Genomic DNA, 12,137 nt, shown 5'->3' with positions numbered 1-12,137 from the left:
GTAAGCTATGGACACATAGCTTTCAAAAGAAGGCTAACTGGGAAGATGGTTTTTCTATGTGGCAGATGCTCAGGAGCAATAAACACTGAAAATGTGCAGAGAACAACTTCCGCCACATTCCAGGGAGAAGAACTAGAAGTAGTAGACAACTTCCATTACCTAGGTGACCTAGTCAGTAGCTGGGGAGGGTGCGCTGAAAGTGTAGCTGCTAGAATAAGAATGACCTGGGCAAAGTTCAGAGAGCTCTTATCTCTGCTGGTGACAAAGGGCCTCTTGCTCAGAGTAAAAGGTAGACTGTATGATGCATGTGTATGAACAGCCATGCTACATGGCAGTGAAACCCGTGACTGCTGAGGACATGCGTAAGCTTGCAAGGAATGAAGCCAGTATGATTCGATGGATGTGTAATGTTAGTGTGCATACTCTACAGAGTGTAAGTACCTTGAGAGAAAAGTTGGACCAAAGAAGCATCAGATGTGGTGTGCAAGAGAGACGGCTGTGCTGGTATGGTCATGAGGCGAGAATGGATGAGGATAGCTGTGTGAAAAAGTGCCACACCCTAGCGGTTGAGGGAACCTGTGAAAAAGGTAGACCCTGGAAGACCTGGGATGAAGTGGTGAAGCACGACCTTCGAGGCAATGACTAGTGACCGAGACTTTTGGAAATATGCTGTGCTTGACAAGACCCAGCAAGCCAAATGAGACCATAACTTCGTGGCCTATGCCAGGGGCGTAACCAGCCCACTTATGCATACCTTTCCTTCATTGAACACTAAACTCTGCTTGCGAAGACCTGCTGAGGCAAGTGAAATCAAAATCAAATTCGATGACTGGCATCCGTGCTAGTGGGATGCTAAGAGCACCATCCAAGTGTGATCGTTGACAGAGCGGCTAACTGGCTAATTTGCTGTTCATTATGTTTGCAGTTAGAGTTATGCTGAAAGTTAGGGTTAGGATTAATGTTAGCCGTTAGTGTTATATTTCGGTTTAGTTAGGGGTTAGTATTGAGATTATTATCATCATAGCTATGGGTTAAATTAACAGTTAGGATTAGAGTTTGGTTTGGCATTAGACTTGGCTTAAAAGCTAAGATTAGTTTGTTTGGCATTGTCTAAAGCTTGAACGTTTTCAATTAGAATTCGGTTTGGTGCTACTTTAAGCTTAATCATAACTCTAACCACAATACGGAGAGCTGGGATGGGATAGTGAGACTATTTGTAATTGGAAGAATTTCCTCCGTGACATATGCGCAGTTGTCTCAGTTTTTCCAGAAAAATGTTTTTAAAAAGTTATAGAGGTTTAAAGTTTGATTATTTTCACCCAATCAGGCAACAGGATTTAGAAGTTGTCATTTTGTGCGTGACAGCACGTTTTGTCAACTGCAAATCAAATAAATTGAGTAGGTGGAAGGGGTGGGAGTAATTAAATTTTTTTTTTTTTTTCTGCTAAATCGTAATCTTCGATTTCGAAAACATATGAATCTGAAAATATTTAAAAAATGAAATTACTGGTTCAAAAGTTATAAGGGGGGATTCCGAAGAAGTACCGATAACTCTTTTAATGCTTTCCTTAAAAGAATGAACTTGAATTAAACCTTATGTTTAAATTATCATGTAGCTGTTTTTCCTATATTTCGAACTTTTTTTTATTTTTTGAGAAACGAAGAGGCTAACGCTTGAAATCATAAGGGAGATAATTCAATATTATCTTTTTTAATGGCTTCATTGGAGAAATAAAAGTCAAATTAAACTGTTATTCTTTAAATAATAATAATATCATATTACATCTAATTTATTGTTTTCAAACCCACCTTCTCCCCTAACTGAATGACTGACACGTTTTTAAGGAAGAGAAAAGAAATGCTGATTAAAGTTTTAATTCCAAAAGAAGTTTATAAAAGAACGAAGTTACTGCTTTTTTAATGTTAGCATAAATCTAAATAATTTTCTTAAAATAGCCATCAATATTTATTATTATTATTATTATTACTATTATGATGATGTCACATCAACTAAAATATTTAAAATATTAGGCATGTATTTGTTGGAATACGAAAGTATGATTCCTGTTCTGTTTCCTAAACCGGATGTTGCTACTAGGACACGTCGCGATTTGACAACTTTAAAATGGAATTAAGATGACGACCAAAGTTTTTTCTTTGAGATTTTTTTTTCTCTTGGGGTAAACATTTTCTCAGTAAATTAAAGGGGAACGGAAAGTTAATTCAGTTCCAGCTTTAATCGGTAAGAAAACATTTTCATTTATTTTTTTTATGTTCATCCGAAGTGAAACATCCTGTTACACGTTTTATCTCAATAACAATATAGCTTCATTGATAAAATATAAAGACGACGAATGATTGAAACATCTACGTATAAAATACTTCACCCAACTTTCTGCGGGGTTTTTTTTTTTTCATATAGTTGTCATTAACTGGCGTCGTTACCGTGTTTAACCGACATACTTTTAGTTTGAAATACTTATGAAATAACTTCCGTCTCGTCTCCAATATTTCATCCAGTGCCCTCGTCATGTTACGTAGTTCGGCAGTCTTGTTTTAGGCCGTTCGTTGTTAATATTAGATAAAATGATACGTCAAACCCGTTATGTAATTTTCGGTAGATATTTGTTGCCTCTACTCCCTTCCTCCCTACATACCGACTCCGCCACATCTCTAATTTCTTTTACCGGTCCTTCGTGGGAGAAAAAGGTGAAAAGTAAAATTAGATTTTCTGTTAAATCTGTGTGTAGTTAAGCAAGCATATTGTGCGTCTTACCGCTCATATGTTTTACATTTATTACCATGTAGTAGTCTTGTATTTCAAACACTAATATTTATATGGACGTCTGTTTGTTTTTATTTCAAACAGCAATATTTCATCATCCGTGTTATTTAACCCCAACACACGCAAGTTCCATACTAACCACTACATCCTATTCTTCTGCCCTTGAACGCCAGTCTTCCGTAATTCCTTTTCTGCACCAGTCTCACTGCTATTGGAGGGTCTCCCAAAGCTTATGTGGCAGCCTTCTCTTTTCCATGAGTTTCTAATTGTAAATATATAAATGACATTTGTAAAAAAAAAAAAACTTTCAATGATCTGAGAATTTGTGAAGTTGGAAGCACGATTGAAAGTTTGTGACAACTATAATATTTAATAAAATTTCTACAAAATAAACTCAAGATTTTGAAACAATAACATTTCAAAAATCCGAGAATTAAACAAAAGTAAGCAAATAGTTGCTATTGATCGAACCACAAAGTCAGAAATTTTAAGCAGGAGGGTGGGGGTTAGTCAATTATATCGACCTTAGTACTTGTCTAGTACTTATTTTCTTGACCCTGGAGAGTTGAAAGACAAAGTTGACCTCAGCTGAATACAAACATGGAAGGCAAAAAGCCAGAAAAAATGCTGAACATGCATTTTGTCCAGCATATTAATGATTTTGTCAATTCACTACATGTAGTAATAAATGACAATTATATAAGGAACCATATTTAAGTAGATAAATTGGTGTATACAGCAAAGGGACAGTTATAATTTCCTATTGCCATTTAATTAATATTCATGCATCAAAGACAGATCTGTTTGAAGAAGTATTGTAGACTATCAAGTGTGTGTTTTAAGACAGTAGGATGTGATAAAAAGATCTGGCTACTATTTCTAGCAGATAGAATGACCAGGTATTCTGCTGACATGAGAATTGTGTATATATGTATGCTCAGGAGAAAGAGAGTCTTCTTAATGTGAACCCAACTGAGAAATCAGCTATTCTAAATGTTAGCACTGTAATAGATAAAGCAATTAAGGATTTGATGACAAAGAAAGCCCCTGGTCCATTAGGAATTATTGCTGAGATGTTTAAAATCTAGCAGAGCATGCTAAGACCTTGACACCCATATGATTATGGAAACTCCTGTGTTTCGATGACTTTGTTCCTATAGTTGAATTTCTTGTAATAGGATTAGAAAATAAATTTTAGGTGTGGAAGCAAAACTCGGAGTCAAGAGGCCTTAAAGTTAAATTAGCAAGGACCAAAAGTTCTAGTAAACAGGAAAACAGACTGGACTCTACATCTTTCAGGTAAAAGGCCATGCTTGCTATGTAGGAAAGATATATGCAAGAATTTCATATGGTGTACCTGGTGCAAATTATGGATACATAAGAGGTGCAGTGGAAACACAGAAAGACTAACAGAAAAAGTTGACTTTGTGGTCGATGTGCATGAGTAATAAACACTTAGAATACAAGGTGAGTAGATTTTCTTGAATGCCCTGGAGAATCTTTAGTAGTAGTAGATAGTTTCTGTTACCTGGATAACCTAATTAGCAATGGAAGATGATGTTCTGAAACTATAGTTGCTAGAATAAGAACTGGTTGAAGAAAATTCGCAAAACTAATACTTCTGTTGATAACAAAAGGCCTCTCTTCAGAGTGAAAGGCAGATTCTATGATCTTTTATATGAACAACAATGCTATATGGTTGTGAAATGTGGATCATGAATTGCAGAGGACTTGTGACAAGTAGGAAGAAATAAAGCTAGCATGCTCCACTGGATGTAAAGTGTCACTGCAAATGTATTGAATATAGAAGGGAGAAAATTGTGCTGGTATGGTCATGTGATGCATATGGATGAAGACAGCTGCATAAAGGACTAGTAATCACTAAATTTGGATGGAAGCTTTGGAAGAAAAAAACCCAAAGATGTGGGACTTAGTTGCAAAGACCAACCTCAGGATGTTGAGCCCACAATAAAGATAACAAAGGGCTATGACAATTGGTTATTTGGTGTGCTTGAGAAGACCTGTCCATCTCAGGAAAAAACAAGGTCCTCAAAGCATATTATGTCTATGCCCCAGCACCCATTCAGTCCCTGTCAAGCCTTCCCCAGAATTCATTTTTCTAACACCCATCCTTCTATTGCTCACTCAGCTGCTGTAATTACATTAGAGTGGAACTATAGATATTTTATCCCTGCTTTTCTACTACCAGTTATCCCTCTCCTTGGAAACACCTCCATTTGTCATCCATCCCACATTCTCAATACCATCCCTTACTACACTTTATTTTCCACTGAATACCACTTTCCAAAAACATTCTCTCATATCTGCCATTAGTACCCCCACTCCATATTTGTAAATTATTATTTCTACCCCTACATACGTCTGATCACTGTCTCTCACTGTGTATCACTCTCTTACTTCCTCACACTTCACTTCATCAATATTACACCCCAACTCAGTCAAAGGTGGTCTTGCCTTGCAAGTTACTTGGCAACCTCACTAGTGTTGGTGCTACAAAATAAAGCACTCGGTACACTCTGTTAAGTGGATAGTGTTAGGAAGCATATCCAGCCATAGAAACCATGCCGAAACAGACACTGTTGCTCAACGTAGTCTTCTGGCACATCAGATGCAGTCAAACTATCCAACCTATGCCAGTATGAAAAACTAATGTTAATGATGTATATCAGCAAATGTGGGTAATTGATTATGCAAAATCCTTCATTTGCAATTGAAGATAAAGGCTAACCAAACATGTTTTCTGTATTGTTGCCACCTGAAAGTTAATGAGATTCAAATAACTAACCAATTCATGTCTTTTGTTCCATCTCACTCAGCAAATTGTCTTATTCCTACCTAGATGTCTAATTTTATGTCATTGGATGTAAGGACACGAGTGACACACTGAAATATGCAATGTAGGGATTTTTTTTGCAATGAAAAAATTCTCTGATTATTATCCACAAGGCCTACATACGAGCCAGTGATAAAACCCCACCACCACCACCATGCTCAACCAGCTAGAAATAGCAGCCAAATATCCCTCAAATTGCACCCCACTTACCATCTTAAATGAGGAAAGAAACACGTTGGGTAATCATTTTGTAGTTTTAGACATATCCCTAAAAAGGCAGGTTTTTTTTTTTTTTCATCTGGAATGTTTTTGATCATAATTCTGCTCAAAACAGGTCTAGACAAGTTCAACATGTACACAGTTGTATTTATATTCATAACAATGATGGTGTTGTAGCTGAAGTTCACTGAATATTTTATCAGATTTAAACGATGTGATTATATCCAGTTTGTTTTGTTTTCATATTTTCACTGTTGTTTAACTCTAGGTCAGCCCTAATTCAGTATATATATATATGCTCAGAGGTGTTTCAGTGATGATCATCTCTTTTTCTTTCAAACAATGTCTAAATAATCTAATATCTCCTTCCATTTTAAAATCTCTAAGGTGTGATTGGAGAGATATTTTGCTGCTATTTCTAGCAAGCCAAGAGACTGCATACTAACCCCTATGTTAACTCAACATATTTTTGTTGTTTAGCTTTTAATACCTTATGATTGTGAGGTTAGATTTGTAAGGAAATTTAACTGCTATTTCTAGTAGGTCAAATAACCACAGTGAGACTCCTATGTTTATTAGCCCTTTAGTATTCAGATTACTCTGACAAATGTAATGCTTCCTTATTCATGTGGTTTTGAATTAATCAAGCATTTGAGATTTCTATGAGGTTTTTGTTTATTTTTTAGAATGACATTGTTGAGTATGTGTGAAAGGCTGTATCTGGTACAATATTTGGACCAGATATAACTAGTTTAAATGCTAAAGGGTTAAACACTTTGTTTTTTTGGCAATGTTACCTTAAATTACCAGTTGAAATAATTGGCACTTAGCAGTTTGTTTTTGTTTCAAAATAGTAACTGTTCATGTGACAGTCCTTGATTATAATAATGATCATCATGATGGTTGAAGAGTAAAATCTACTAGGTTGCTCTTAATGTTTGAAATACCCATCCCTAAAAACTGAATTAAAATTATGATTTATTTAACTTCAGGTCAGCTCTGATCAAGCTAACCTGTAAGACATTTTAGATGTCAATGTATTACAGAAAACTAAGATTGAACACATTCCCGTTGTAACTATCTTAACTTTTTGTATATCTAGGTAAGTATACATGTACATTGTCCAATGTGTACTTCCTTGTTTTAAGATATAAGGAGTGCTTTAAAGAAGATTTAGCTGCAATTTCTAGCTGGTTGAGCAACTGCAAAGTTTCCTTAATAGTTCTATAATGTTCTTGACAATGAACATAATTAATGCTATTGTTTAGGGAAAGTAAGGTAAAGATAGAATGTTATTGCTTGTGAATGTAAGGTAAAATAGGTGAATGTTTACCATCTATACACACTCTCACAGACATGCTATGAGTACTACATAGATCTGTAGATTTCAGCCAATGTTGTGTGTGTAAATTAACTAATCTCAATTAAATACACTAGACAAGCATGGCTGTGTGAGAAGAAGTTTGTTTCCCAACCACATAGTTTCATGTTCAGTCCCATTGCATGACACCTCAGGCGAGTATCTTCTATTATAACTCTGGGCTGATCAAATCCTTGTAAGTGGATTTGGTTGGCAGAAACTGATAGAAGCCTGTCTTGTGTGTGTTACTGTCTCTCTGCCTTGACATTGCATGATAGTTGTAACCAAGTGTTACTGTCACACAGTGTCCTTTGTTTTCAGTTTTCCATGATGATGTCTGATCATGGAAAATAGTACCTTACTTGGAAACAGGTGAAGGTTCACAACAGGAAAGACATCTGACCATTGATAATCCACCTCAACAAGTTCTATCTGACCATACAAGGATGGAAAAGTGAACATTTAGATGATGATGAACGGTCATAAACAACTTACTCTTTGTACAGCCAGGGCAGATTGGCTGGTCCAGCAAATCTTTATTGAGATTGCATCAACAACTGACTAGCTTTCTCAAATTGTCTGCAGTGCTACTGGTCTTATTAACTGCTTATTGTTAAGGGCATTATTAACTGTAATTTTATGTTAGGTCAAATCAGAAATGATCTACTACCGGCAATCAAAGAAACCAGTATTGTTTCGTGATCAAGCAGTCAGCAACTAAGCTAGCTCTGCCTCTCTAGGGTCTCATCTTGATATATGGAGGCTGTGTAGACAGCTAGTTGTTCATAAATTTTTATGCCTTGTAAGTGTAATTTACACAGTATTTCTGTTGTTCTAAAAAAAAAAATTTTAATATCATTTATTTCTAACATACAAAAAGCTTAATATCTTTTTACAAGGGTGGATGAACTCAACTAGAAGGCAGCAAACCTACCAATGAAGTTGTGGTAGGTCATTAAGGCTGTTGAATCTAGCACTACTGGCTCTCTTGGCAACTCCTGTACCCAATTAACTTTCTGAAGTGTACTAACTTGCCTTTCCTCTAATCCAAGGAACCTGTATAAGAGAAACTCTTTGATAAGTGTGAGCCCCACCCTAGATTACTTAAATCAGTCCTGGTTGAAATTTTTCTTCACATTATCATAAATGACAGGAACATACCACTCCATTTTTATTAATCTACTTAATGTCGACTGAAATTTATAGAAACATTTGAAGGATTAAGAAATATTTGTCTGTGAAATGAACTCTGTAAATAATGATTTCTTACATAGCCACTAGGTCACACATTTTGGGAGATTTTGTGCTTAATTAAATGAAAACCAGTACATGTAAATCTTGTTTTTAATCCAGGAAGAATGAAAGGCAAAAACGATTTGAACAATTCATTGAAAAAAGAGAGAGACAGGTTGAAGAATTTATATAACTATAAACTGATGACAGTTTACCAGTTACAATAGTCAATAGGAGAGTTTGATAAGTTAAGCTGTCATGAAGAGTAAAGTCTGTCATTTCAGACTTTGCTCTCAATTAGAGAATGAAAAATAGAGAAAAGTAGTAACATCAGTTGGATTGCCAACCAGTAAATTGCTGCTAACCTAAGATGGCCATATTTTTCTGTTTCTCACTCTTAGGCAAAGGACAAGACTTGAAATGTTAGATTCTACTCTCCTTGCAACAACTGAATTTACTGAATACTTAGAAAAGGTATTTTGCTTTTGTTGTTTATGTTCTTATGACTGAAACTGGCATTTAAATTCCACTTGAATGAATGGACTTAGTCTCTTAGCCCAATGAAGCTGATAAAATATCAGCATATACTGGAGTCTATTCATTTCATTTTCTTGCAAATCTGTAGTCTTGTTTGAATGTAAGAAATTTTTCTTATTATTATTATAATCACCATAGATTGACTGAATCATTAGAGAAAATACTATGCTCTAGTTTTTTACATTCTGATTTCAAATCTCTGCAAATTCAAATTTACTTTTTGTCCTTCTGAAGTTGATAAAATAAATTATCAGTCAAGTGCTGGGATCAGTGGTATCAAAATTAGAAACCATTATTATCATTATTAATGTGATGCTGCATACTATTCTGTAATATGTGCCAGTTGTCTACTAAATGCTTGTTGTGTCTTCTTGCTGTAAGGATTTAGGAGCCAAATAGTAGTAACACTAGTGTTATTTAGGGGTTAGGACAACCAAGGATATATTACCAATGTTATTGATTCATAATGTTGTGTTTAGCTCAGTATGTTTGTGTGTGTATTCATTTTGCTTATTAAAGTATTTTGTTATTTTTCAGATTGCTACCATTCCATAAGTTTTTGAGTCTAGGGTACCTCATTAGAGGTGCTTGTGTGTATATGAAAAAAGTTGAACAAGAATATTTGCCAGTATGGATAATCTATATCACCAAACAAACAAACTAGTCCAAGAGGTGTGGCAAAATCTCAGTGCTCTGGAACGTGCTACTGACCAAAATGTGCACATCATTGAGAATGATATTCAAGCCCACATTGATATGATTACTAGTCATTGTGAACGACTTGACTTATTTGTCAACAAGGAACCAGTCAGCCGTCGAGCTGTAGCCAAGATGAAAGTTGACCAGTTGAAATATGATTGTCAGCATCTGCAGACAGCCATGAGGCATTTACAACACAAACGGTAAGTATCTGTTGGCTGAAAGCTCATCTCTTTTTTTCCACTTCCTTTCACATTGGTAGTTGAAACTCAAACCAATCAATATGTAGTGTTCACAGACATATGTATAAAATATGTGATTACACAACACAGAAGTAGTTTAGATTAATTAGTATAAGTTAATTATTTCATTTAGTTATAACTCTTTAACTAGCTCTTTCCTTAATGTTTATTCTAATGCTTATTCTGCTCCCTCTTCAGTTACCGCCGAGAAGAAGAAGAACGTGAAAGGGAAGCACTGCTGTCACGCAAGTTCACCACCAATGATGACAACACCTCAATTGAAATTGACCATGCACTTCGGCACAACACCCAACTGCAGAATTCCCACCGTGGCATTGATGATCTGCTTGGTGCTGGTACCAATGTGCTGAGCAGCTTAAAAGAACAGAGTGTTACTCTGAAGGGAACACACAAGAAGATCCTTGACATTGCTAACATGCTTGGATTGTCAAACACTGTTATGCGACTCATTGAGAAGCGTACTTCTCAGGACAAAATCATTCTCTTTGTGGGCATGCTGGTTACTTGTCTTATTATGTATATTGTTATAGCCTATCTAATCTGATCTCTCCCTACCAGTATCTTTCTGTCCATCATTCCCTCTCTCTTCTCTTCATCATTCTCCATCCCCCATTCTTCTTTGTAGCTTCTTTGTTAAGTTGCTGTCTGGTCAGAAGCTGCACATGTTCACTGCTATGGCTATAATCATATCAAATAACCTCATAGTTTGCCTTATCTAGTCTTCCCACTACAGCAGAGACAGTTTAAGACAGTTTAAAAATAAACTCTGAAACCCCTAACTCCTATTTTTGATGGCAATTTCTTTTCTTCCCTTCCCCTTCCTTCAAAATAATATTCTACTGCTACTACCATCACCACTACCAGATATTCTCTCATGGTTGTTGTAGAGATGATTCTGACAATAGAGCCAGCCAGCTTTGTGATGTATTACATTTTCCTTATTGCGAGCAGTTTTGATTTATGTTCAAACCCCATTAGTATTGACTTTGCTTCTCATCATATTTGGAACAACAATATAAGTTTGACCTGTTTAGTCAAATTACTCTTCCCTGTATATTTTACCTCAAGCATAGCTTAAAAGTGACCATCATTGCTGTGCTAGAATTCGTGCAGTGTCCTCAGGAAAGGTATGAATAATACAACTTCCAATTTTTCATTCTTTCTAAATTTTTAGGTTTCATACCCAGTCAAGCAGTTATTATGGATTAGCAGAATCATTAGCACAACAGACAAATGCCTTGCACTCTAAATTCAAACACCACTAAGGTTAACTTTGCCTTTCATCATTCCATAATCGATTAAATAAGTACTAGTCAAGTAGTGGTTGATTTAATCGACTGTTCCCTTTCCCAAATTCTTGGCCTTATGTCTAGGCTAGAAATATTATTTTGTTATGTAAATTATCAGTGAATGGAACCAACAAGCCACGTTTAATTCCCAGTTGAAACTATTTCACTTTTATCATTAATATGCTTAGGAAAAGGCATGCATATTAACAACCCTCCTCAAACACCCCTCCCTTTAAATTTGTCATCTTGTACCAAAGTTATGTCATTATTACTACTTGACGAAAGTAATAGTGATGGATTGAATGTCTTGTATTTGCTCATGTTCCTTTGTGTTCTGAGTTCAAATCCTGCTGAGGTTGACTTTGTCTTTCAACCTTCCAGGCTGCAATATAATAAATTACAAAATGAGTTGATTCAATTGACAATACCTCCCCTTTCCCCCAAAAGTGTGGCCCTGTTCTCATGCTGGAAAAAAATTATTACTATTTAAGAAACATTTGCAAAGTAATGATTCTTTGTAACCCACAAATTCCCAAATGACTAATTCTGTCCTCACCTCACTGACTTTCCAACAAAATAAAACTGAAAATGAAAAAAAAAAGAATGATAAAAAATAAATGAATGAATGAACTAAAAATCAAAAGAATGTGTATTTCCTGTTTTCTCTTGAATCACTTATTCATTAGCTGTCATTAAAGAATATTATGTCACAATTAAAATTATGAAACTGAGTGAGTGAAGGTTACAACTGTGTGAATAGATGCAGTATTCGTGGTCTACTAGACTGGTAAAGAGATCAAAGGTTTGTATCTTACAATTTGTGCTACAGTGTTCCTGATAAAGACGTCTAATTCTCTATAATTTTGTTTACTTTCCTGTACATCTGTAGCATAAGGAA

General features: G+C 35.6%; 1 protein-coding gene across 2 annotated transcripts; it reads left to right on the top strand.

Annotated features, from left to right (window-relative positions):
- Nucleotides 1-2,069: 2,069 nt before the first annotated feature.
- On the top strand, nt 2,070-11,882 carry LOC115210686 (Golgi SNAP receptor complex member 2). Of its 2 annotated transcripts, XM_029779366.2 has the most exons (4): nt 2,070-2,242; nt 8,853-8,925; nt 9,526-9,890; nt 10,128-11,882. In XM_029779366.2, the coding sequence occupies exons 3-4, from the start codon at nt 9,619-9,621 to the stop codon at nt 10,492-10,494; spliced, it is 639 nt and encodes a 212-aa protein (XP_029635226.1). In that variant the 5' UTR covers nt 2,070-2,242; nt 8,853-8,925; nt 9,526-9,618; the 3' UTR covers nt 10,495-11,882. The 2 variants fall into 2 exon arrangements, with proteins under 2 accessions (XP_029635226.1, XP_029635225.1); XM_029779365.2 differs by lacking the exon at nt 8,853-8,925.
- Nucleotides 11,883-12,137: the final 255 nt, after the last annotated feature.

This window comes from Octopus sinensis, linkage group LG4 (genome assembly GCF_006345805.1).
Source record: "Octopus sinensis linkage group LG4, ASM634580v1, whole genome shotgun sequence".
NCBI classification, from domain to species: Eukaryota; Metazoa; Mollusca; class Cephalopoda; order Octopoda; family Octopodidae; genus Octopus; species Octopus sinensis.
The sequence above is the reverse complement of the archived record's forward strand: the minus strand, read 5'-3'. Positions and strand labels throughout refer to the sequence as shown.